This window comes from Cyprinodon variegatus, unplaced genomic scaffold (genome assembly GCF_000732505.1).
Source record: "Cyprinodon variegatus isolate N-32 unplaced genomic scaffold, C_variegatus-1.0 Scaffold291, whole genome shotgun sequence".
Lineage (NCBI taxonomy): Eukaryota > Metazoa > Chordata > Actinopteri > Cyprinodontiformes > Cyprinodontidae > Cyprinodon > Cyprinodon variegatus.
This window is the reverse complement of record NW_015150744.1, coordinates 810,424-837,018: the sequence shown is the minus strand read 5'-3', so window position 1 is coordinate 837,018 and position 26,595 is coordinate 810,424. Positions and strand designations below refer to the sequence as shown.

At 38.8% G+C, this 26,595-nt stretch overlaps 3 protein-coding genes across 5 annotated transcripts in view; 1 reads left to right on the top strand and 2 right to left on the bottom strand.

Moving 5' to 3' along the window:
- Positions 1-3,665, bottom strand: part of ggnbp2 (gametogenetin binding protein 2) — an 11,146-nt gene extending 7,481 nt beyond the window's left edge. Inside the window, exons 1-4 of the mRNA XM_015383641.1 lie at positions 3,553-3,665; positions 2,652-2,772; positions 846-926; positions 448-701 (exon numbers count right to left, since the gene is read on the bottom strand). Of these exons, the coding sequence (XP_015239127.1) occupies positions 448-701; positions 846-926; positions 2,652-2,744 (428 nt within the window). The 5' untranslated portion in view covers positions 2,745-2,772; positions 3,553-3,665. The remainder of the gene's footprint in view (positions 1-447; positions 702-845; positions 927-2,651; positions 2,773-3,552) is intronic.
- A 1,248-nt stretch (positions 3,666-4,913) lies between these two features.
- pigw (phosphatidylinositol glycan anchor biosynthesis class W) lies at positions 4,914-8,676 on the bottom strand. Of its 3 annotated transcripts, none has more exons than XM_015383653.1 (2): positions 8,614-8,676; positions 4,914-6,881 (listed from the first exon to the last, which is right to left on the bottom strand). In XM_015383653.1, exon 2 carries the CDS (start codon positions 6,876-6,878, stop codon positions 5,385-5,387), a length of 1,494 nt encoding a protein of 497 aa, XP_015239139.1. In that variant the 5' UTR covers positions 6,879-6,881; positions 8,614-8,676; the 3' UTR covers positions 4,914-5,384. The 3 variants fall into 3 exon arrangements, with proteins under 3 accessions (XP_015239139.1, XP_015239138.1, XP_015239136.1); XM_015383652.1 differs by lacking the exon at positions 8,614-8,676 and adding an exon at positions 8,378-8,567; XM_015383650.1 differs by having other exon boundaries at positions 4,916-6,881; positions 8,575-8,676.
- Positions 8,677-9,641: 965 nt separating this feature from the next.
- myo19 (myosin XIX) overlaps positions 9,642-26,595 on the top strand; it is a 23,648-nt gene continuing 6,694 nt past the window's right edge. Inside the window, exons 1-19 of the mRNA XM_015383654.1 lie at positions 9,642-9,818; positions 11,430-11,562; positions 13,555-13,703; positions 13,811-13,924; positions 14,112-14,244; positions 17,734-17,803; positions 17,887-17,989; positions 18,065-18,161; positions 18,249-18,325; positions 18,452-18,542; positions 18,644-18,809; positions 22,267-22,340; positions 22,427-22,548; positions 22,718-22,831; positions 23,257-23,433; positions 23,512-23,649; positions 24,854-24,961; positions 25,045-25,115; positions 25,211-25,278. Of these exons, the coding sequence (XP_015239140.1) occupies positions 9,753-9,818; positions 11,430-11,562; positions 13,555-13,703; positions 13,811-13,924; positions 14,112-14,244; positions 17,734-17,803; positions 17,887-17,989; positions 18,065-18,161; positions 18,249-18,325; positions 18,452-18,542; positions 18,644-18,809; positions 22,267-22,340; positions 22,427-22,548; positions 22,718-22,831; positions 23,257-23,433; positions 23,512-23,649; positions 24,854-24,961; positions 25,045-25,115; positions 25,211-25,278 (2,071 nt within the window). The 5' untranslated portion in view covers positions 9,642-9,752. The remainder of the gene's footprint in view (positions 9,819-11,429; positions 11,563-13,554; positions 13,704-13,810; positions 13,925-14,111; positions 14,245-17,733; positions 17,804-17,886; positions 17,990-18,064; positions 18,162-18,248; positions 18,326-18,451; positions 18,543-18,643; positions 18,810-22,266; positions 22,341-22,426; positions 22,549-22,717; positions 22,832-23,256; positions 23,434-23,511; positions 23,650-24,853; positions 24,962-25,044; positions 25,116-25,210; positions 25,279-26,595) is intronic.

Genomic DNA, 26,595 nt, shown 5'->3' with positions numbered 1-26,595 from the left:
GCGTAAAAATATTTTAATAGAAAAACATGATTTTAGAAAATGCAGTGTTCACATTTAGCTAATTTATTTTCAAAACTACAAATAGAGCAATTTGATGGTTAATGGAAAAACTAGTAATAATAAATGTTACACGAAAAACAAAGCATTATTAATGGAGGAAGCAGCGATGCACGTAATCTCAAGGTATGGCTGCTAATTTCTCTAGTGAACCGGAGAACACAAGCAGTTATCCGCCAATACTGATAGGAGAAAAAAAATGCTAATTTCAATTTCAATCCATCTATAAATTGGATTAAAGCTTTAAGACAAAATGTTTAGTAAAGATGATTAAGAGAACAATCACTCAATACCATTAAAAGATAGAGAAACTCTAAGAGGAGATCAGTATTCATTATGTTGCTTCTTATACATCGTTCTCATCGTATAAATAAAACAAATATTTCTCACCCATGGATGTAAAAGAGTGTATAAAGCTTCTTCATGTCTGCCAAGCAAGCCTTGGTGAGACTGAGCATGCCCTTTGGTTTGACTGTGAGGGGCTCCAGCGCTGGACTCCCGGTTTCCACTAAATGTGAAAAGAGGCGCTCCACGCTTCGCCTGCAGCCAACACACGGCACCGACTGAGATAACGCACCGTACACCTCTCTGGATGTCACCATCAGCGCAACATTCAGGTCCTGCTGCTTCAGCTTGGAGTAATACTGGGAAAAGAAAACATAAATCCCATTCTCAACTTATTTCACTCCACACTGAAAACAAAGCCCTGTAAAGGCTCTGTGGCTGGGTGTTTCTGCTACATGACAACATATTTAGAGAAACTGTGTGTAGAAATCGGAACTGCTTACCTCAGAAAATTGTTTCCATTGAGCAGGGTTCGTTTCATGGTCTTCAACATCCAGTATACTGTCAGGAAACTCCATCACCATCTGAAAACCATTGACACACAACAGTTCATCAACATCAAACTCCACCATCATGTTTAGTCCATTCTTACAGCTAAGAGACACATACTAGGAATTAAACAATCGGATCAGTCATGATTAATCGATTACTGACATAATCCTTATCTAATTTAGTAATCGATTAATCATTAACCGGAGTATAGAGTAGGGAAGGGAAGGGAATCGAAAACCAGTTCCTGTTTAGAACCGGTTCCGTGTGTTCCAATTCCATGACACCGTTTGGCAACTCGCTTAATGATTCTCTTATCGATTCCAGGCAGCACTAGCCTAGCGCTAGGGAGCAGGACTTACGTTACGTTTTCTACGCAAGTTAAGCACACGGCATTCATTAAGCAAGTACGACGTGACCAGGCGTAAGTCTAGAAAAGCAAAACAAAAGCGATCAAAGTGATTGAAAGTTTGTCTTCATTGTAAGAAGGAGAAAGATGGCAACAAGGCGCCTTGCAATGACTGCACAGTGGCAATTACATCCGGGGGAGGAAATGCATCCAACATGCAGAAACACCTGCGCACACAACATGGCATACATTTTAACAAATGCTGTATTTTTGATACTTCAGGACAGAAGCTAAAGTTACGACCAGCATGGAAGGCAACTCTGGTGGTAAGTGGCTAGTTTTATATCACTGGCTGTGCTTAATGTGGTTCCTGGTAAATCATATGCCATTTCTGGAAATAAACCAGTTTCCTACCTCTCTTTGGGGTTATGAAATGTGCTAAAAAGTTGCTCCACGGTTCAGGAAGCGAGAGAAAGGTGACGCTCTTTTATTTAAATCAGGGAGATAAGTTTATTTCCCAAAATTGTACATTAATGCTTCTCTATTAGATTTAGATGACTGTAACGAGACGGGTAGCCTGGCTAGTTTAGAGGCTGACAGCTCCTGTTCGCGGTCTACCGTTTTCGCCAAGGCAGGCAGAAATAGAATATCCCAGGCCAAGGTAGATGAATGTCACCGTGTCACTTTCCAAGTTCATTGTTTAACAGAATCGATAAGGAACCTAATCATTTCAAAGAATCGACAAGGGAATCGGAATCGGGAAAATCTTATCAATTCCCAACCCTAGTATAGACACTCTAAAACATGCCCTTGGCTGACAGAGCAACCCACTTAGAGGAGTAATTAGATCAAAACTGTAATAAAAATAGAAAATAGAAAAAATAGAAATAGAAAGTTTTAGTTTTCCCTCGTTTAAATTCTGTAAAAACTCAACGAGATGTTGCTATCCAATTTTTTATGAAAACCAATTACCAGCAGATTGATCGATAAACAAAATGACCTAAAATATTTGATTGAAATTTGTAGGGAACAAAACAGCATTCTTGGCATTTAAATCAGAAGTTTAGTTTCAGACTGTTTTGTACTTTAAGCAATCTAATCATTTCTTAGGGTCCAACTGTCTCTTTGTGACAAACACAACCATATCTCAGCCTTCTGACATCAACATTCTTTCTAGCAGTCTGACCAAAACCCCAACAACAAAAAGAGATGAAACAAACAGCCCCCTTCAGAAATAAAAAAAATCAGAGCAATCTTCTTCATTGCTCTTTTGGGCAGAAACAGCTCTAAGGGTACTAATCAACATTACAATCACTTTGGGCTTTCATATTTCAGCTTTAGCACAGTATACTGATTCATAAAGGCCTGCGTACTTATATTCTAACCTTTCCTTGTGATCATGAGGTCTTACCGTGAGTGTGTCATCAATATACAGAGGAATCTGTCTCGATAAAAACGGATAGTCTTCCTCGCCCTCTCTGCAAACCGCTACCAGGCGTGCCATGTCGTCTTGGGGCCAGAGAGCAGCTCACCTGCAAGTTACATAAACATGCAAGAGCTATCACAGGTTGTAGGAGTGATGTTCTTAAACGCCCAAGTTACACCAAGCTAATGCTACCCCTCTTCAGTGAACTGAGGTCTGAGATAATCCTACAGCTAGCAACTTATATTGTATTTTCTTTCCCGTACTAGATGCGTTTTAAACACAAAGCAATTCCCAGAAGTTACAAACTATAGCTTTAGCTGCTTCAAACCTTACAAGCAGGGAAGTCCGATCCCGATGTTCCCTGCTAAGCTAGCAAACACCCCGGCAAAAGAAAGGCTGGGAAATCGCTAAATCGTCATGTTTGTAAAAAATATATGTGTAACATTTTCAGATGGGACTGTAGGGGTTAGAAAGACTGGTTTGAAAATGCTTACTAACATATATATAGTATATTAGACCCTTTCCAACAGATTTCCCTGTTAGCCAGTTAGCTAAGTACACTTGACAAACAACTTCAGAAATCAAGAATGGCGTTCGTTAACACGTAAGCGCTGTGTTATTTATCTTATATTCCTTCCGCCATCTAACATATTTTAGAGTATAATTATGGTTTTAGTTCTCCTCGTCGATGAGAAGGAAAACAAACTTGGCTAGCAAGCTTTTAAAATAGTAAGTGCCTAAAGCTAACGTTAGCAAGCTAATAGAAAGTTGGAACTAGCTACTTAGCCGTGAGTTTCTTTGGAAATGTCGCCTCGTACTGACAGTTTATTCGCCTCTATGAATCCTACTAGTGCGTGTGTTCAAATATTTAAATATTTCTACTTACCGCCGCCTGAAACTTAATAAAAAAAAATAAACAAGTGCGCAACAAGTTAGTGAGCCTGCAACGGCAGCGGGATCTTTATTACTGATTATACCTTTGCCCCCCCCCGTACGTAATACTGTTATATTACGCACTGCCTGTAGAGGGCGTAGATGAGGCGAAAAACATCTAACTGATGTGAGAACAGGATTTACATTTATTATACGCTTGATAACATTACTACGGAAGAGGATTAGGGTCACTGAAAAAGTAGTTGCAATATTATGAACTGAAATATTATTTCAGTTTAATATCGGGAAAAAAAATCTGAGTTCTGACTTTGATCTCAGAATTCCGACTTTTCTTGGAATTCCGAATTCTGACCTTAATCTCAAAATTATGTCTTTAATCTGAGAATTCTGACCATCTCAGAATTCTGAGTTTATTTCTCAGAGTTCCGACTTTATTTCTCAGAGTTCCGACTTTATTACTCAAAATTCTTACTTAATTTCTCAGAATTCTGACTTTATTCTCAGAATTCTGACTTCAATCTCAGAGTTCTGACTTTATTTATCAGAATTCTGATTTTAATCTCAGAATTCTGACTTTATTTCTCAGAATTTTGGATCTTAATGTAGATGGGCACCATGAAGGAAGAGATGTGGGAGCACTCAGCTTCACTGACAAACATGTGAGTTGTTTGGGAGGGTCGGTAATACAATGGTGGAAATGACGGAATTAGGCGACTTTTTACATGCCGGAGGGGTCCCCAGTGATGCTATTTCATTACCGGAAGAGCAGAAGGTGATTAAAACAAGAGAGCTAGTTTAATCTTTAAAACAGACATGCCTACAGCTTGAAGCTGACATGTTTGTTAGCTGTCAGAATTCATTCAGATATTGCAATTAATGCAGAATTCTGGGGGGGAAAAAAAGGTCAGAATCCTGAATTTTTTCTCATATTATACTGAAATAAAATTTAAAAAAGCGGTCAACTTTTTTTCCCCCCAATGGTCCTAATCCTCTTTTGTACATTACATATGTATATCTAGAAATAGTTTAAATACGTAGCTCTTTATGCCTGCTTAAATAAGAGATTATGATATTCATGGGTGGTTGTTTAATTGTAAATAACATTTACTAGTATTTGTTTAGAACAGCTAAACCTGTAACATTAAACTATTAAGAAAATAGAGAGGGTTTGAAAAAGCTAATGTTAATCTACTTTACCTTTTATATAATTGTACCATTTCAACCTGAGATGTGTTACATATTTGTCACAAAGGAAGTGCGACAAATTAGTCAACCTAAACATGATTTATGTCTATATTTAGGTGCAGAGATAAAGAAAAAACCTTAGCAAACAAAGGGCACCATGGAGATCAAGAAACACACAGGTCAGCCACTTTTAAAGATATTTAAAGCATAAAATGTACAGTGTACAACACAATTACTGCTGCAAAGATGCAGCACTCAGGAGGGACAATCTGTCAGCAGATCAAATGTACATCATGCACTCCTCTGTTCCTGGCTGCCTTAGTGGAGAACAGACTGAGATTGAAGAAGAAATGCAAACAAAGCTCTAATTGCACTTTATCACAAGTCATGCAGGGGGAACAGTTCACTTTTGGAAGAAGGTGCAGTCAGATAAGAGCCAAATTAACTTGAACCTTATGTTTAGGAAAACTAACACTACATATCAACACAGTTGTGCCATTCCTGCTGTGAAATAGTTCAAACTAATCTCCATAAATATTAAATAGTTTTACCACATTTGAATGTTTCCTGCTGTTTTACATTTTGGTTGCAAGTCATTTCAGCCTCATATAAAAAAAAAACAGTTTGCATATCCAACATTTACCAGAATTTCACTGTAATTCCACAGATATGTAAAACATATATAACAAGGCAGTTCGTGAACATGTACACCAGTAAAACACACACAGAAAATAAACTGCTGCAGCTGAGCGTGTCCACCACGGAATTGGTCACTCCGGTCATGAGGTTGGCGAGCAGGAAAAAGAGCAGCTGGTTCCTGCTGACAGCCTGGATGAGGCAGAGTCCATCTGTGACACGTCTGTTTTGGTAAGCCTCAGACTCTGCGACATTTTCTTGGAAATTCATCGACGACGGCAGAAAGCGGCAGGAAGATGCTCCCTTAGAGAACAGGATGACCATATCAGCCAGGCCGAGGCAGGACATGAAAAACAAAGACTGAGCAACGCTCCAGATGACGAAGGGTAAATTTGCAGAGCGGCGAGAGACCGGCTCCACCAGCGCCTGACACGTCAGCAAAGCAGCGTATGACAGCAAGCTGCCTATAAAGAGGATAAAAAGCATTTTCAGACAATCTTTGACTTGAGATCTCGGCTGCATCACATAGAGTCCGATCTGAACCCCTGCTAGGTAGATGGCAACATAGCCCGCTATTGAGAATATGCCTTCCTTGTTAGCGTGCACAAAGTCCTTCTCTCTGTCATTATTGTGCATTAGAAAGGTCTTTAGCTCAGATGTTTCCAGAAAGAACTGATAAAACCCACTGATCAGTAGAGCAAAAAGCCACAACAGTCCAGCTGGTAAAACAACTAAAAGAGCAGAAGCCAGAACTCTAACGATGGCCAGGGTGAAGAAGAAATTCCAGTGGATGCCGTATTCTGTCACGTGTTCATGATAGCCGGTCATTTTGATGCTCACCAGTCTCGCCAACCCAAGAGCAACCAGGGGCCAAACAGACAGGATCTGCTTTGTGATATGGCTCATCTTGGATCCAGAAATGCTCTTCCTCCGCGCCTCGGGACTGACGAGAGCGTTTGCAAAAACAAACGCCCCGACTCCAAAGTCCATAACCCCTGTCCCGTAGGTTTCCGTCTTCGCGTATCGTCTTGGAAAGACGCTAAAGTCTACGGCGAGGATGCTGATGGCGGTCTTCATGTTTACAAACACTCTGAAGAGGGTGACGAAGGGAACCTGGTCGAACTGAATGCAACTCTGAAGAAAGTTGCTGAAAATCTTCTGCGGCTGCAGAGCAGAGGAGCGGAAGCTGGTTTGGTAGATGAAGCAGAACACGCAAGCTAAAATAACAGTTAGGCACACGATGACCTGGGAAAGAATGTCGCTGAGAAGCGTACAAGATAACACAAGGGGGAGAACCAGCAGCGAAAAGTCAAGGAGTAGATGTGAAACGGGTGGAAGCGGCAGCGGCAGAGTCCCTTTGGCCTGGTAGTAGAGGACCAAGATGAACGCCCTATGGACGAGACAAACTGGGGCGAGAAATGAGCCCAGCACCACCTCTCCCAAACTGGTCCCGTTGAGATTACTGACAAACGCCTCCTTCACTTCCCTGTGAGCCATAACCTGCAAAAATTAATAAATAGTTTAATCAAAGAGGCATGGGGAAGAGTAACCAGCAGAAAACAACTTTGTTGAAACCTTAGAGCAGGCATCCCCAAAGTCGGTCCTCAAGGTCCTTTGTCCTGCAGGTTTTAGAGGTTTCCCTGCTTCAGCACAGCTGATTTTAATTGAAAGCTGATTAAAAAGCTTTTGCTGAACTGCAATCATCAGAATCAGCTGTGCTAAAGCAGGGAAACCTCTAAAACCTGCAGGACAGCTGCCCTTGAGGACCAGCTTTGGGGATGCCTGCCTTAGAGAAACTCTCCCTAAACGTCCTCTTAAGATTATCCACAACAGAAGACTCCTAAAGCTCTTCTGAGAGGTAGCTAATGTGTTTGCTGCTTAAAATCTATCAGAATAAAAACAGGGCAAAAAAATAAAAAATAAATCTTCCCTGTTTAGCTACAACTTTTACGGTTTGACCATTCGAGAAATTTTCCTTGGATTATCCCTGACCTTTTATGATTTAATGTTTAGAGACATTTTAGGGAACATTTTCTAAAGATTGCCTACAACTAGTGTTGCACCGATACCAATATCAGGCGGGGCCCCGATCCAGCACTTACATGGTGGTATTGGTATCAACAATTACCAACAAATAGGGCACTGATACCATTTTGAGAGCCAAAATTTTATTCAACTATTGTCACCCATTCCAGGTAGGCAATACTAAGTTCTACTGGATTCACTTTGTTTCATTCTTTTTCCTGCTTCACAAAGGTAGGCAGCAGCTTGACAAAGCCATGGTGGCAATTATTTTACATCAGAGTAGTATGCAGTTATTCATATATACACACACATCAATTTCAAACACATGGTATCGGCCGATACTGCACAGCCAGGTATTGGTATTGGGGCCAAAAAATTGCATCGGTGCAACACTACATACAACTATAATGATGTAAATTACAGAGACCTGTAAATTTCAACAAAGATTAGGGAGATTTCTCCAAACTTCATTCAGCAATGATTTTGTAAAGGCTCCTTATAGGCAATCTATGATGCAGCCTTTAGACAAACTTAAGGGAACGCCTCCTAAAGGTTATCTGCACCTGGAAAAGAAGATTACTCCCTATTGGTTCCTTGAACATTTTGTTCCAATTTTCCAAACCCTTCTAGATAAACCCTTTAAAAGATAATTAAAGAAAAAAAAATCCCTGAAGTTTATCAAGATTCTTTATGGGTCAATTAGAAAAGCCTGTCATTTTTTTTTCTTCCAGATTTCTAAATGTGTTTTTAAAAGAAAAACAGGGTCCTTATCTACAAGTTCACTAACCAGAATTTAAACTTTTAAATCAAATTTTTAGAAAATCTGTGATTCATTTTTTTTTTTTTTTTGTCGTTGTTATCCTGAAACATTACAGCAGTTTGAAATAGATCTGTAGTACATAGATCAACCTACTCTCTCAATATGCATCTCTCAAAAATTAAGATAAAAGGAAGATATGATCTTTTCATACCTTGGTTAAATTTGAAGTTCTCTGAGCACAAACATTAGCTTTCCTGCTAACAAACGCTCTCAGTTTGCACCTATGATGTTCGGGGTCTCTAAGCCGATTCCCACAAGACAGATACTACAAACATTCATAAATAAATAATAATTCCGTGTTCAATGGCAACGTCAGAAACAATAAAGTTACCATCGATCAGAACTTACCACGACTTTGTATATTAAACGTGGAAGGTGAAGAAATACCTGTTTAACCGCATTGTTATTTTGCTGGGTGTGCAGTGACGGCTCGTTCAAACACTTCCGGGTTTCCCATGATGCGTTTGAGAACGCTGGGTTTTATAGCACTTCTTTCCAAAATTGTCTTGTCTTGTTGCGTTTAATGGCGGTTGGCAAACAACTTTTCGGTGTGCATTACCGCCACCAACTGGTGAGGAGTGTGGATCAGAATGGCCCTATTCATAAAGATACTTGTATTTATTTATCTATATATCTCTATCTATAATATTACTTATATATATTATTACTATAAATATACTAAATCCTCCTAATTATTCCTGTTAATATTAAATATTTAAATAAATATTGATAACATTTTTTTTTACCTTTTCTGCAGAATATCTATCAAATTCCATTTTACTTTCTCCTTATTTAGGTCTCTAACCAAATTGTTTCTTTCTTCCTCATACTTCTTACAATACATCACTACATGTTCTACTGTTTCTTCTTGTCCAAAAAATTCACATTTACCTGATATATTTTTCCCTATTTTGAATAATGTACTATTTAATCCTCTTTCCAAAATCATGTATTCTTAGGCAAGACATTTTTAAATACAATACATTTACCGTATTTGCAATTTCATAACACGGCTTGCAATATATAATACCCAACACAAATTGTAAACTAGATAAGGAAAATGCTGTTAAAGATTTTGAGATTTGTAACAAAAAAGGAAATGTCACAAAAAAAGGAAATTTGCTGATGCGAATTTAAAAATACAGCTAAAATCTAAAACCATGAAGCTGTAGATATGAAGTGTTTTTTGTTGTTATTGTTTTTTGTTAACTGATGTAACTTTAGGTAACTAAAGTTAACTGATATAAAAATCAGCCGTAATCCTCCTCGGTCCCAACAGTCCAGAGCAGTCAGTGAACGCGCAGGAAGAGGGCGGGAATGATGGGAGGTTTGGGAGTCTGGCTGTTGGCAGCCAGCGGGACAGCCAGTAGAAGTCGTCCTTGAGGCTGACGGCAGTGGAATAATTAAAGTAACTGTTTTTTTCATTGTGTAATTGGAACCAGCTGGAATTAAAAACGGTTTAATCTCCCTTGGTCATTATTTTTTTAATTTAATTTAAGGACGTACACAGAAAAAGGAGCAAATAAATGAGTTCTTCCACCGACCGGCGGTGTAACGTTGCAGTTGGTCCCAGGAATGGAGCGGCAGAAGGGGTAAGTTAGGACCCCAACACAAGTTTTTCACTTGAGTTTCCACCCCTTATCTTTTTGAATATAGAAACTTTAAATACATTAAATTAACCATAAAATCACTAATATTACGTTTTTATTCTGCCCATGAATGCCATGTGAACACTAGCCATAATCTATGTTTTACTGAACTCAGGGGGACACATATACCTGTGACCGTTCTGCGCCTGAACAATAATAGTTCCCAGCGCTTCATGTAATCATCTATATCTGTTAGTAATCTATATATATAAATTACTCACTTTCTATTCTTCAGCACTGCAAAGTGTAAAACTCATAATTTATCATTTAAGCTAGACAGTATTACCTAATAATCATCTCATGTTATGACAATGACAAACTTTAATTTGTTTACTAAATAAATGACTCCATCTCCTTCTCCCGGTCTAAAAATGGCGGAATGTAGGGATGTAGGCTAACTGCTATAGGATTAAGTGTGTCTGGAAACAGTGAGTACCTTGGCCGGGTGACAGCAGGTTCAGGTCATATGGCAGGCTTCCATCAGGCAGGTAAAAAAGGTTCCTTACACAGTTAAAACATGTAATAGTTTGTCACGTTTTAGGCTGTTGACAAAACAAAACATAAAATAATATACCTAAAAAAAAAAACAAATAAAAAAGACAAAATTCTAATTTAATTACAATTTGAAATGTAGCTTACATAGTGTGAAAAAACATTATTTAACTTTTATAGAACAGTTACATGTTTATTAATTGGCTCTTGCCAGTCACAATGAGCTGAAATGTAGAAAAATAACAGTTGTTTTCCCTATTAATTAAATACTTTAGGGTTTTTTTCTTTTATATGTTTGGGTTTCTTTTTTTCTTTTTTTTAACAGTGTCCTGTCTGGCAATGTGGCAATGAGAATAATTATCTTGATTCCAAAAAGAGCCGAACAGATTTTACTTTCACAAGTGGAGCAGTGTGGCTATCGCCATAGTGTTCCGCTTGATTTATGCATATAAATAGCTTTATTATAATTATGCACAGAGTTTTACAGATTATATGGACACTGCAATGTAAGTAGAACAGGAAAGAAAAAACAGAAAAAAGGGAGAAAAGATGAAAGAAGGAGGCGATAAAAGAGAGACAACAATAAAACATCTTCATTCTGCTGTGTGTTTGGGTTTCTAAGTAGATCCTAATGCTCCTGCAATTTAAATATATATATATATATNTATATGTTTGTTTGTTTGTTTTTTGTTTGTTTATTTCAATTTTAACCGATTAAGATTTGTCCTAAAAAAGACGGCATTGTTACAATTTTAACAGATGATTTGTCAGAGGAAAAAAAAGGTAATAAAAGCCAAACTAACTAAAAGTTTTAGGTCATAGATAACCAATAAAGTCCCCCAAAGGATCTCAGAATGTAAGGATCTATGATTTGGAAAATCCGTAGGAGCCATGAGCGTGTCACCGAATTGGACCCAAGTCCTTGTTTATATTTCTGCACAGAGTTGTTTGTTATTAAATAGGTCCCCTATGTTGTGGGGATAACAACACAATACATAGAGAACCAGTGTCATCATCTTTTTGGCTCAGATGTTTCGTTTCCCATCTGATCTTTCCATACAGGTAAAAGTCTGCTCTCCTGACCAAGGCCTCGATGATTCATTGGATGGGAATGTTCAGTCCTTCCTTATTGATGAAGAACAACTACACACTTTTGATGACCTCACCAAAGTTAACCCTGTGACTCCAACAACAGGTACCAGATTTCACATCTCTGTATAATTTAACGGAGTAAATCTGTTAAATATTCTGTCTTGCTGTTCCCCTGTTTGAAAGTTTTTGAATCAAATGCTGCACACTGCTATCCAGCTGCCTGAAATAAGCTTAGTTACATTTTCTCTTCTTAAAAAAAAATGAAATAAACTGCATTTGTTAACTTGCTACGCTCCCAGTGCTTCTTCAAAGAGAAATACGACTGTTATAATCATAGTAGGACATTATTCTTCTGCTAAATTCTACTCTCAAACCTGCTCCACAAGTATGACTGCCCTGCCAAGTTAAGGTGTCTGTCGTTGTCTCAGCGCACCTGATTTAATTGATGGCGTGATGGCATGATAATCATTCAGTGGTCCCTGTGGACCAGGATAGAGAACAACTGAACTAAACGCTTTAAAACTAACAGCTTTCACCAGCTTTGCGACAAACTATAGTTTTAATAATATGTGACTTAAGCGAGAGTGAGCGATGGGGGTTTCCATACCTTGGATTTTTATTTTCTTGGGAATTTTCTTTGCAAATGAGAGAAATATTTAAGGCCCTGTTCTCATTGAAGGTGAATGTAGGTCAAGAGTTTTTTTTTTTGTTTTTGTTTTTGTTTTGTTTTTGAGCGGGGGGGGGACCTCTGTCTGGCCCTCCCTAGCAATCTTGCCCTATGCACATGCCTGGTTTGCCTTTGCATTAATCCGGGTCTGATTATAAGATAATAAAATGTAATATTTTGTGTTTTTTTAATTTTAATTATAAATCATCCATTCTATTGGCTAATTTTCTTATTGATCTGCTCAAACTAAAGAAAAATTAACTTATTTCAAGAAAAATTTACTCATATTTCAGTTTTTGCAGTGATGCAAAATAAATAGACCCCAAGACCCTATTGTTCATAAATAAACAGAGTTAAAACTTTATTTAGGCCTAATTAAAAGGCTTGAAGGAACCATCAGAATATGTGAAATAGTTTGCATTGTAGTTTTCATATACGAGCCTTCACTCAAAGGACTTTAAAATGTTTTACAGGTTAGTGAGCATGTGAGGATATGCCTCTGTGTTGGTCTAATACATTTGATGGTATCGGGTCTCCAGCCTGTAGAGTTCAGTTCAATTTAGTTTATTTCTATAGCACCAATTCACAACACGCGTCACCTCAAGGCACTTTACAGAGACAGTTCAACCAGATCATCCAGTCAGATTGATTCAAATATTTCTATTTAAGGAAAAAACTGTTAATTGCATCGACTCATTGACTCTGCAGCAATCCCTCACACTAAGCATGCTTGTAGCGACAGTGGAGAGGAAAAACTCTCTGTTAACAGGAAGAAACCTCCAGCAGAACCAGGCTCAGTGTGAGCGGCCATCTGCCGAGGCCGACTGGGGTTCAAGGAGACAGAGAAGAGTTGAGAGGAGAGGCGGCAACTTATATGATTAAAAGTTGTCCTCGATATGATTATGTTCAGAATAAACTCATCCTGCCCCACCATCGCTGGGTGGGTCTCCATATCCAGCGTATTTTACTCTCCCATCATTCGTGAAATTCACAAACATCACCTGGTGACTCGATAAATGGCTTTATTATGGGCTTAAAAAAATAATAACAATTTCTTCATGTTAACCGTCCTGCTTCGTGTGTCAACGCTTTGTCTGTATGCGTGTGAAGTTCATTTTGGGGCAGCTAACTCAGAAGTCAGATACAGAGCATATTTTAAAGGTAATGGGAGCAACCATACAAAGAACAAAATCTGATTCCTGGTAAAATCAGATTTGAGCATAAAGACCTGCACTCCCTCATAGTCAGCCAGTTAGGTTGCAGCTTGGTGCAACAAGTGAGGAATGGCAGCGCTGCATGCTCAATGCTCCGTAAAGGGCAGAAAAACTATGCTTTATTTGACCAGGTTGGTTTATATAATGAAGAAAACATCAGGAATATTTTCACATCTATGCTTTTAATGCCTCATATGTGCCATTCTTCTGGCAGTGCTAAAATGCCTGCAGGCCAGGTACAGTTTGAAGGTCTTTTACACCCATGCTGGCTGCACCTTGGTGGCTCTGAACCCTTTCCAGCCCATTCCAGACCTTTACTCTGTGGATGTGATGAGGGAGTATCACTACGCCACTCAGCCTCAGGTATCTGTCATCCCTGCATCAGCTCCACGTCATTGACTTATTCATTCGGTCACCAAGTATAGCTAACAGTCTGGATCCTTTTGAATATTCTGTGTTTTTGCCAACAGGAATTCAAACCTCATATCTTTAATGTGGCGGAGGAGGCTTACAGGAATGTTCAGGGTCAGCTGGAGCCGGTGAACCAGTCGTTGGTTGTTAGCGGTGAGAGCGGAGCCGGAAAGGTAAATCTGTACCGATGGGAATACAGCATGCTTTAACACACATAATGCTAAATATAATAATTAATATTAGTTTGAAATACGAGGTGTTGTTTTATTTTATACCTGGATTTCAGCTGAACAAACAGAGCTAGTATTAGTTTTTTCTTGCTCATCACTGATGGTGTGTTGATGCTTCATTTTGTTTCAGACATGGACGTCTCGTTGCCTGATGAAATACTACGCCACCGTGGCAGCCGCCCCCCCAGCTGTGAGGAGTCAGGACACAGTGGAGAGAATAGAGAGGAGAGTGCTGGACTCCAATCCTCTGATGGAAGCTTTTGGTAAAAACAACAAAGTTGATGTGCAGCGCCTTTAAAAGATGATAAAAAGATAATTTTATAATATTACCAATACAAACTTTAATGCATGTTATTGTGCTGTTGAAGGGATAGATTTAAAATTTGTATTCCTAAATGCAGTCAGTGGGGTTCATTGCCTTGATAAGAAACATAAGCTGGCAGTAATTGAAACCTATCCAGGCTCTGACTGGTAATCTGTAATACCGGGCATTTGCCCGGTGGGCTGGTCCTAATTTCTGCGTGCGAGGGCCGGCCCTCCTTAAATCAAACTGGCCCCAACATTTACTCTCCAGCTGAAGCTCCTACCTGTGACAGTAAATAACTCAAGGAGCTCAAGAAGTAATACAATGTTATCTACCTAAATGATGCATGCAGTATATATAGGCCTTCCTTCATGCTCATTCTTGTGACGGATGGCATATGGTGTCGTTTTCTATTTCTTCAAACTGTAAAATCCTACAAACTAAATTATAGTAAAACTAAAATGCTTTCTTTAAACCAAACTACGATGTTCCTCTTATATTTGGCGAATTTATGTCCGTATATTTTGCAAAAATATGTTTTGCATTTTGCATCTAAAGGCTAACGTTTCCCGTCTTACGTGCATTGTTGCCAGGTTGGGATGTTTTCCAATCTGGCAGTTTAGGATGGCCGTCTATGAGTAAAACATGTTTTTCTTTAGATTTATGGCCTAAGAGATCAACAGACTTTCGTTCAAATTGGGCGAGATTTCGTATATCCAGGCGATTTATGAACATTTTTGGCTGGAAAACGTGAGTCAGTGACATCTGGCAACCCTGCTGATGTGGTGAGTGGCGCTGGTGGGTATTTGGCTGCCTCTGTGCATCTGTGGATGTTAAACAGCAGCTGTCACTGTCGTGTCCGTGTTAATTACCAGTTTTAACTGTGTTAATAGCCGGTAAAACTGCGTTATAGAAGTCTTAGTTGGTGATGGTTGTCGTGTGATGCTTAAAGATAGATCGGTTAATCAAATGTGTATTCATATTATTTTTCAAATCAGAGACGCAGGCGTTTGACTTTGCTTCTGTTTGTTTTGCTTTGGGGGGGGGGCTGCCAGGGCCGAAAAATCATTCCCAATCCAAGCCTGAACCCATCCCTTTGTCATTTAAACTTAAGTGTTCTTTGAAGAGAACAAATCATCTTAGAAGCTCACAGTAGGTTGTTCAGAAGAAAAATAGTAAGCTTCCAAGATAGCTTCCTCGTTGAAAGTGTCTGACTGATCAAGGAAAGCATATATGAGGGTGGTAGTTAAGAGGTAAATGACTCTTGATGGCCACTGGAGGAGCTGCAGATGTCCCCCGCTCAGCTGATTGTTAGCTGTCCACCAATAGAGGAGCGGCAGGAAGAAAGGCATGGTTGAAATATGAAGCATGTGGAAGGTTGGCTTCTAGTCAGAAGGGACTGAAGCTAAACCTTTTGGGCTTCTTAGAAAACGCTGTATGTGGATAAACGCTAACACACCAAACCCACTATGACACATGTTAATGGCAGCATTATGATGCTGGAATGCTTCCACAGGGATGTTTCTTTTATGTGAAACTATTTTGCTAAAATAATAATAAAATAAAAAACAGGAACTGTCAAAGGAATCATCACAAACTAGTTACTAGGAAAACAAATTTTGCTGTTACTTTAAATACATCTTGGAGTTAAATCATCAAAAACGTAAAGTTTAATATCAATTAAAAAGGTAAATAGTTGCTTAATGAAAAGGAGCTCCATTTCTGAAAACGTTGTATACTAATCTTAATTTTAATATGTGTAGTAAGAGCCAATAAAATCGACTGCAATATATTTATATAGATGTTTTAAATGAAGCAAACTATTTATACACATTAAAAACTTCATTTAGCTAAAGGATAAAATTAATTGAGAAAAAAAGGCTTTTTTTTTTTTTTAAAAATGAGCAAATATAAAATGTCTCCCTCCAAAAACAAAGCAGGAAAACTGTCTTCCAGTATGTATGTGGAAAAGGAAAAAAGGAAGAAAAAACAACAATAGCCTAAACCATCTAAGTGGATTAGAGACTGATTAAAGAAGTAAAGAGCGACATACTGATTTGATACTGATACTGACTTGTTGATGGAAAGATGATATTAGATCCCTCGTTGGATTAGAGCTGCTTTTAACCAATGTGGATGAAGTTTCTGTCATTGAATATAATGAGCAAAGCACAGGAAAATTTAGTCTTTGATTTTTAGTAACGCTGTAACTGAGCAGCCATTTCATGCTGAACACCCTCCCTCATCAAGCCCCCTCAGCTCCCGCTCCCCTCCAAGTTGGTTTAACCTTCCACATTACCGTAGGTTGCATTTAATACGTTACCAATGAGTGAAAAGTAATGAGTTAGATTCCTCTCTTACTGAAAACAATAACTCTGTTATTAAGTAACTCCTAAAAGAAGGAAACCTGTTAGACTTGAGACTGAGACATAATGATCATATCGATTTTAAACATACGGTGAGAGAACAGCCCAGTAGAAATCAGGACTTAAACCCAACAAGGCTGAATGCTCAATTGTCAGATTAATTTTTTTTTTTTTTTTTTAGGCTTTCTTCCACCTCACAAAAATTTGTAAATTCATCATGGTTCAAAAGTTTTCTGCTGTAATATAAGAACATGTGAGAAAGTTGAAGCAGTTTATGTGCTTTATTGAAGCACAGACAAAGTTTTTGCTAAAACTCTGCACCCGCTGGTGACTAGATAAAACAACAGAAGTTTTGTGCATTCTCAAGGAAAAGCTGCTGCTCAGGTCTTTAGCGTAGACGCACAAAGGTGAGAAAGTTATAAATGTTGAAGCTTTTAAACCCTTTTAGCAAATACAGGACCATCTTTGGGCCCCTTTCTTTCCCAGGACAGATCCAAGCTCTCTTGGTTGAAAACTTCTCCCATGTTTACTCTTTTCTTATTCCGATGCCGATCGCACTCCAGTTTAGCCCTTTTTTTGGGGGTGGGGGTTATGGCACTAGTGGCTCGTTTTTTGTGCAGTGGGTTAAAAGGAAAGGGGGTATGAGAGAGGGGGAGAGACATGCGACAAAGGACCACAGATCAGATTGGAACCCCGGTCAGCCACGTCGAGGACTTAGGCCTAAGTACATGGGTCATGTGTGCTAACTACTGCTCCACCAAAGCATGCCCAGTTTAGCCCTTTTCATCGCTTTAGACTAAAGTTTTATTCTCCTGATATTATGGGTGATCTTTTGTGATTCATCTTCAAAAACAGTCGCCAGTGTCCTCTCTCTAATGCTTCAGTGGCAGCAGAGGTCAAGTAGTCAAGTGGCAGAGCCTCACATCCACACTGTATAACCCATCTCCTGACATAAAAAATAAAATATAGAACAAATTTTACATGTCGGGTAATTGCAAAAAAACAAAACAAACATAAAACCTTGAGATATAAAATTTCTGTAACAAGGAAGTGAAGATGTCTCTGAATGTGTCTCCCTGCAGGCAACGCTTGCACGCTGCGGAACAACAACAGCAGCCGCTTCGGAAAGTACATCCAGCTGCAGCTAGACAGGTAGGCGCCCCACCTTCCACCTGTCCTAACTCCAGGTAACATCCATGGCGTCGCTGACCCTGTTTAAACTGTGTCCCACCCAGGGGGCAGCTGTTAGTTGGGGCTTCGGTGCAGACGTACTTGTTGGAGAAAACGAGGGTGGCCAGTCAGCCTGCCAACGAGAGGAACTTCCACATCTTCTACCAGGTGAGAATCTGCGCCTGACAGCTGAGCTGTTCTCCTCAGGATGTAGACTTAAAAAGCTGTCTTCTGTTTTTATAGATGATGAAAGGAGCCACAGATGAGCAGAGGAAGGAGTGGAACATGGCGCCTAATCAGCGCTTTGTGTGGCTGCCTAATTGTGAAAAACAAATTGAAGGTTGAAAAAGGAGTTTTATATACCGGTAGATTTATCTTGTCATAAAGGTGTGATTCCTGTTGTATGAATACGTTTCTTGTTTTCTAGAGGATAGTTTTCATGAAACCGTGGAGGCGATGGTTCACCTTGGGATTAAAGCAGAAAGGCAAAGACAAATTTTCAGGGTAACGCTAACCTCTTATCTTTTATTGAACATTAGGAGAAGTTCCAATATCAACCGACTGTCTTTGTGAGAGCTGCTTTTATTTAGAAATTGAACATTAGTGCTGATGGTTTCTTCTCCATCACAGATTTTAGCCGGGATTCTGCAGTTGGGTAATGTGAGTTTCTGCTCTTCAACGAATGAATCCCAGCCCTGCGACCTTGATGAACTCTCTGAAGGTAGCTTGGTGTTAGAAAAATGAAAAGCTTATAAGTTTATGGTTTATTTAACAGGCACATTTGGTGAAATCTGTGCTTTCTAATATCAAACATCATTTCAGTCTACTTGCAGAGGGCTGCGGAGCTGCTGGCGGTCCCGGCAGAGGAGCTCCAAATGTGTCTAAGAGTGAGGATGCTGAAGGCAGGGAAGCAGAACGTCTTAAAGCCCTGTTCTCAAGCAGAGTGCGGAGTGAGACGGGACTGCCTGGCCAAAGTCATTTACGGACGGTAAGAGGGAAGCATCAGACATCAGTTTGCTGTGTGATGTTGTTCTAAAAAGGCTGAAGGGGAACGAGAATACTTCTGTTTAGTAAAGGAGATGCTTTGTTTCATTTGGAATTGGTCGCCTTGGGATTCAGTGAAAAAGAACAAGAAAAAGTGCATAAATGCGGAGCGGATTATAGATTTACTTTGGTCTGAAAAACTGTATAGTCTGAAAAGTCTTAAAACTGTACATCTACATTTAAATTTACATTTACAATATAATTGCAATTTATAAAAATGTACTTTTCAAGTCGCAAAGGGCCTCAATTTTGTCAGGATTTGTTTGATGGTTGAGGACCCAAAGGCAGAGGCAGGAAGGCAGAGGTGAATCTTTCAAGAGATTTAGATGATGAATAATAACAAAAACTGAAAACAGAGGCAGGGTATCCAAAAATGCAAAATTAAATCCAAAGTCCAAATAAACAGGGAAACCAGGAATACAAAAAAAATCAAAAGGAAAACACAGTTCAAACAAACATGAAACCAGGAGTCCAAAGTCCACAGATCAAAAAATAAGAAAAAATGCAAGTCTAAACGTACCAAAAAACCAAGGAGACATCAGGGGAATCAAAATCACAAGGAGGGCTCAGAGAGACGAACTGGAGGAAGACTGAAGAGGTTGGACGAGGACCCAGCAAAGAGGAACTGAAGAGGGCTTTTAAAGGAGACTGAGACAAAGACAGGGCTAATGAGGAAACTGGGAGCAGGTGTGCACACAGCAAAAGAGGAAAAGAGCTAGGGAAGAAGGAGAACATAAGAAAGCAGCAGAGGGCAGCAAATAGAAACCTGGAAGATTGGAAATAGCAACAAAATAATAATTAAACCAATAGGACTATAAAACATGGAGAAAAGAAAACTAAACACTCAAAAGAAAACATAACAGAACCAAGACTAGGACAGTAACTGAGAAAAAACCAAAGAACTCAATAAACTAAGAATTAACCCACTAAAACTAGAAAACAAGGAGCAACGCAAAACTGGACACTCAAAAGAAAAAACATAACAGAAACAGAAACCTGACAAATTCTAGTCACAATCTATTTAACAAGAGTAAGAGTAAAGAGTAACACTAAATCTCTCCCTTAGGTGGAGGAAATATGATTAAAGTGGGTATGCTGTTGCATAGAAGGGAACAGAGAGCTCCAGCTAGCACCTAGATCTATGCATTATAGTAGAAGTAAGAACTTTTTCCTGAAAATGTTACTCCAAAGTCCTGCAGCACTGGATTCTGAACAAGCAGGCTTTCAAGCTCATGGAAAAACTGATACCCTGGAGTAAAACCGTGACATGGTTGTCTTTAGTGCAAATGGAAACCTCAATCGCATATTGGTTGAAAATAATTGCAATTTTGAGTATGACAAAATCGTTCAGCCCTAGTTTAAAGCCACTTTTTCGCCATCGTATTGCAGCCTACCAGGCAGCTATGTTCAAATGTCTCTGCAGCGCTGAAAAAAAAGGCCTTTTAGCTTATGGACTGACATCTCAGCTTCCTCTCCCATGGCTTTGTCCAGTGCATTTCACTACAAACGCTGGTCATGCTCACATTAAAAAGAGAACTACTGTAGGTTGATACACTGACTTTTAATGAGCATAATTGTAGCTGAAACACAGTTTCAGCTACAATTATGCTGAATTATGCTGATAGTTTTGATAGTTCCCACATTAAGGTGAAATATAAACCTTATATATAATATATATAAACCTCGGCCCCAACACAGAGAATAAATTGAAAGAGAAGGATGGGTGAGAACCCTGCTGCTGCTGCTTGTTCTTCAGGGTTTCTCTTTACCAGCTTTCTGCTCTTACAGACATGTTTGTCAGTTCCTCAGTGAAAGATTCAAGCTCAGTCACATTGAGAGTCTGAACTGTGATTTTTAGGTCTTGCTTCAGATTCTCAATAAGAACTAAGCATTTCCTGCTGAAGAAGACTGCTGTCAAAGCATAATGCTGCCAGCTCTGTGTTTAACTGTGGTGATGATAGTGTTGGGCTTTGTTTTAATTTAAATGGTTCTGGGTTAGGCTGCTCAGTGGAGCAGTGGGTAGCACTGCTGTCTTGCAGCAAGAAAGTCGATTCCCGGTCTTTCTGCATGGAGTTTGCATGTTCTCCCAGAGCATGTGTGCGTTCTCTCCGGGTACTCCAGCTTCCTCCCACAGTCCAGAAACACGACTGTTAGGTTAATTGGCTTCTCTAAATTCTCCTTAAGTGTGAGTATGTCTGTGAATGGTTTGTCCTGTGTCGACCTGTCCAGGCTGTACCCCGTCTCTCACCCATTGGCAGCTGGAGATTGGCCCCAGCATCCCTTGCAACCCTGTTTGGGATAAGCGTGACGGAAAATGGATGGATGGTCCTGGTTCAGAATCCTCGTTTCAGTCAATCTGAAATTTGACTCCTTTGAGTTAACATTTTGATTCAAAGTTCTATCTAGATGAAATAGTCTGAATGTCTTCATAAATTGTAAATTCTTGAACCTTTGATGTTGTGTGAGTATTATTTTAAATGTGTGCTTCATTGGAACAGTGGTTAGCTTGCACAACCCATCAATGGAGGCCTTAGTCCTTGACATGGTTGACCCGAGTTTGAATCTGACCTGTGCTTCCTTAGCTGCATGTCTCTCCCCCTCTCTCTAACCCCCTTTCCTGTCAGCCCACTGTATACAAATATGAGCTACTAGTGCTGTAAAAACCAAAAAAAAAAAACATTATTATAAATGTTCCTAAAATCAAACCTATAAACTCTAATATAACTCTTTTCACAGAGTAAATTTTGATATTGAGCTTTCTTTCTGAAAAGCTCATTTGAACACATTTACACATCTCCAGTGTCTGATACTGATATTTTATTTGATTTATTAGTTATTTTATTTTATTTATTATTTATTTATTTGATTCCGCCTGAATGAGGCTCCATTGTTCAGTCAGCAGGTATCATCATATAAAACCGATCCCAAATAAAAGAAAATAAACGATAAATAAAGTTCTGCTTAAAATTATTCAGAAGTCTGTTTGTGATTTTTATTCTATAAAGAATTCATAGAAATCGAGGCAGTTATCTGTTAAAATGTAACTTAGAAGGAAGAAAAGGATTAAAAAAGCTCTGCTCTTACTGCTGAAGCTGACAAACCCTGAGCTGGATTTATACCCAGATTAAATTACACAGAGGTCTAATGACAGGTACTTCTGAAGTCACCTGGTCAGTGATTATAGTCTAGCTTAATCTGAACATCTGTGCATGCCAACGGTTTTAGATTTACACGTAAACAAAAATCCTCCCAATTGCCTTCCCATCAACTATTTTGCATTAAAGTAAAATCCCAGAAAAATACACAGAACTTTGTGATTGATCATCATGAGATTATGTAAATGATATGGATTTAATCATTTTGGATGAATAAGCTAAATCAGATTTTTCTTTTCCCAACAGGTTATTTGAATGGTTAGTGACCTTCATCAACAGCTGCATATGTGCTGACAAATCCAAATGGTCCAACTTCATAGGTAAAGGCTTACCTTCCTCTAGCAGAGTGGAAATATAATCCAGTTTCTCTGCAGGACGTCTGACAGCTGTTATTTGTAACCTGCAGGAGTCCTGGATGTTTACGGCTTTGAGTGTTTTCACATCAACAACTTGGAGCAGCTGTGCATTAACTACGCCAATGAGAAACTCCAGCAGCACTTTGTGTCGCATTACCTCCGTGCTCAGCAGGTACAGTCATTCGTTTTTCTATCATTTATTCCACATCTCAGCAGGGATGCAGCGGTTTGTGTTTGCAGGGTTCTTTTTTTGTGTTTATATGATTTGATGACAAATGGGAACCTGGCATATATTTTCAAATGTTGGTATTTTAAACATTGTTTTTTGTTTCTGTTTTAAGGAGGAGTACGTGTCTGAGGGTTTGGAGTGGTCCTTTGTTAAATACCAAGACAACCAGAGCTGTCTCGATCTTTTAGAGGGCAGCCCTGTCAGTGTGTTTTCTCTTCTTAACGAGGTATGATGTTAATTAGCTTTAGTTTTAGTTTGTAATCAGTGATGGACCAATTGATTTGCATATTATACAGAACTGTCCAGTTATTTTCTATCTGTGATCAGCAGGCCAAATCTTTATAACCAGATATTTTTTCCCTCCAATTCATTAATTGCGTTTAAACAGAGACCCACCACCAATTTAGACTATAAATCCCTTCAGCACTGAACCTACAGAGTCAAAGGCATGTATAGGCTTAAGAATGTTTGCTTTCACTAAGTAAATTATCTTTTCTTCAATTGTCAAATTTAAAGCTGAAAAAGCACATCTTGAGTCATCTAAATATTTTGAAAGGACTTTATTGGATTTATTTTTTACTAAACCTTGAGCCGACTGCATGTCCTCAAGTGCATAAGTCTCCTGGTGATTTTTATGCGTTTGTTCTGAAGGAGAGCCGTCTGAATCGGATCTCAGACTCGAAAACGCTCAAGGTTCGTCTGGAGAAGGAGCTGAGTGGAAACCGCAACATCAGCTGGGACAAGTTCAGTCAGGTGCCGCACTTCACTGTGACCCATTACGCCGGTAAAGTTAGCTACCAGATAGAAGGCATGGTGGAGAAAAACAAGGTAAGACGTCCTTTAAACCCAAACTGTGGGATCTGGCACCCATCTGTTCCCGTTTAAAAGTTTTCTCTGTCCTGTCAGGACCCGGTCCCACCAGAACTGGTTGGCCTGCTTCAGCAGTCGGACAATCCCCTCCTCCACGAGATCTTCGTAGACCAGGAGTCTGGAATCCCAAACACGAAGGGGCTCAGTAAAGTTACTGTGGTCTCCAAGTTTAAGGTAGCTTGAAACCCGAATATTTATCATCTGTAGGCTTATTCTGGTTCTAATTATTCCTCTGGAAAGGTTTATTTATGGCTCTGAATGTGTCTTAGCAAGGCTCTCCATTTGCTATATGGCTGCCATGAGGGTTCTGCAGAAGACAGTGATGGGAGCTGAGAAAGCATTTGGGAAAATCATAAATTAATAGTCCTGCTTTTACTAGCAAACAAACCTTAACCGGTTGAGATTCAGACTCCTGTAGAAACCTGCAGGTGTTCTTTGTTGTATGACACCAAGTCCCAGGAGTTGTGAGATGTCCGATTCAACTACAAGCGAATAATGTTTCCATCCTGAACCAGCAGTTTTGCAGCTCTTTACTCACAAAAGTTACTCCAAACAAAAGGATATCAGGCCGCAACCAGATAGCTAGCTCCAATAAATTGCTGTCTAGATTGGTTCATGGTGAGTTCTAGATAATTAAAATCTAGAAGATTGGGTCTGTACTGGGTTTTGTTATGAAAAATTAGTTTTTTTGAGAAAAAAAAAGAATGTATTCTGATACAATTCATAAAGAATAAATAAATATTAAAGCAACGTAGTGCAACTTTTAGGCACTAGTGGGCACTGGATCTGTAATGTTCATGTTTAGCGCCCCTGTAAGAAACTGGAGACACTGCACTGTCGCTAAATGTCATAAATATCAGACCACTTTGTCATGGAGTTACTGGTAATTTCAAAGCTCTGGGTCATATGAACCAATCAGTGACATCATAGCCATCCCACTCAACTGACCCTCTAGAATTCCCCCATTGTGGGACAATACAGGGATTTTCTATTCCATTCTAAGTTACATTGGAGAAATGTTGGGAAGAGCATGGAGCATCCTACGCACCAAATGCTGCATATTAACTGAGAAAATGATATAATATCTGGAATTAGGTTGATAATTGGGTAAAAAGTTACCCAATGTTGCTTTAAGATGTTCAGTGATTTACACAACTCCACCCTGTCTGTTTAACCGAATCAGTCAGACTAACCTTAGACCCGCTCCAGTCTATACTCTGGTCCATTTTTCTTGCTTCGACCCAATCGCCTCTGAAGAGTAAATTTTAACTGTATCCCATAGACTCTACTTTTATGATCATCGCCTAGCAGTGGTTAAGATGTGACGCAGGCTTGCTGTGCAGTGAAATGCTGATAAATTGATGTGATTTAACTGCAGAACTCACTGGAGAACCTGATGAAGCTCCTCCTCACCACAGCTCCTCATTACACCCGCTGCATCAAACCCAACGCAGACTGCAGGCCGCTGAGCTTTAAGGAGAAGGAGGTAGATGATCGGCTCCCACATCTGCAGCATGCTGCCTTGTTTACCTGCGACCACGCTCACTGAAGTTTATTTGCTTCTGTCAGGTCATCCTACAGCTGGAGGCCTGTGGGATCGTGGAGACCATTCATATAAGTGCTGCAGGCTTCCCCATAAGGTTCAGCTGTCTTCCTCCAGCTTGGTTATAAAAGTATGTTTTTCTTTTTCTTAAGGTTGATTTAAATTGTTTGTTTTTTTTGTCCTGTTCCACAGAATTCCTTTCAAAAGCTTCCTCCTGCGTTATGGAATAATCACCAGATGTTCATCAGCAGGGCGTATCGGTGAGCTTTTCATATCATTGAACCTGATCCTGGCTTATCTAAAGAAACTGATTTGATCTCCTCTGCTTAGGTCTGCAGGTCTGTTTTTTCTCCTCGTCTCCATTAGTCCTCTTAGTAAAATCTGGTTCTTGCTTCTCTGCTCTTTGGACTTTTTCCAGTTTGGTGTTTAAGACAGAGTTTTTAACATCTTCTAAACGTTCCAGGTACATGCATGAGTCTGCCACAGCCCTCCGCAGCATCGTGCCCTCCTTCTCCATCTTTGCTGTTTTGTTCTGAAGTTTTATATAATTTAAAACAGCTGTCTGGTAGCTTTTATCCTTCAACACAGGATGACCCACCTAATGACTATCTAGGTTTTCATTACACTGCAAAAACTAACCAATAAATAAGGTAAAATTTGCTGACAAATAAGATGATCCGCCAATGAAATGATTATTTTTCCTCTTAAAAAGATAATTAGATATGATGCACTTAAAAATAAGATAATAAAGCTTTCTTTTTTTTATTTTAAGAGTAGGAAAAATAAAATCTTAAGTAATTTTTTCCTTAATTAAGATATTTTTTTGAACAGTCAGACAGTTTACACTGCAAAAAATGAAATCTAAGTTGTCAATTTTTTTAAGAATAAGTGTGTTTTTTCTTAATTTAAGCTTATAAGCGAGACACTTTGCCAATGTAATAAGAAAGTTTACATTTAACATAAGAAAAAAAATTATAGCATTATCTTATTTCAATTGCATAATATCTAATGATCTTATTTTTAGTGTAAAAATATTTGTGCCGTTAGCAGATTATCTAATTTACTTACTAAAATTAACTTATTTACTTACGTATTTCAAGATTTTTTTAAACTTCTTTTAAGATTTTTTTTTTTTAAGATATGAGGTGTGCCAATAGAAAAAGTAGACATTTAAAATAAGAAAAAAAAATCATGGTCTTATTTCAAGTGCATGATATTGAATTTCTTTATTTTAAGAAAAATGCTCATTCCAATTGGTAGATCATCTCTATCACTTACTCAAATTAAAGAAAAATACATGTATTGTAAGAAATGTTTGCAAGTTTAGGAAATAAAACCAACGAAAACTAGATCTAAAAACATTTTCATTGGTGCTACTAAACTAGGAAGTAATAAAAACTAAATTTCAAAAAATAAAGACTAAACTCACTAACAAATACTAAAAAACAATTAACTAAAATAGAATAAAAATCAAAAGTCCAAACTACATAAAAATAAAAACTAATGAAAGTTTTTCATTATTATTAAATATAGGTCATTAAGGGCAATATTAATAGATAGATATCGACATGTCTATC

Bases quoted from the DNA above. Each gene is read 5' to 3' on its own strand.
- pigw (XM_015383653.1), bottom strand. From the start codon at position 6,878: ATGGCTCACAGGGAAGTGAAGGAGGCGTTTGTCAGTAATCTCAACGGG.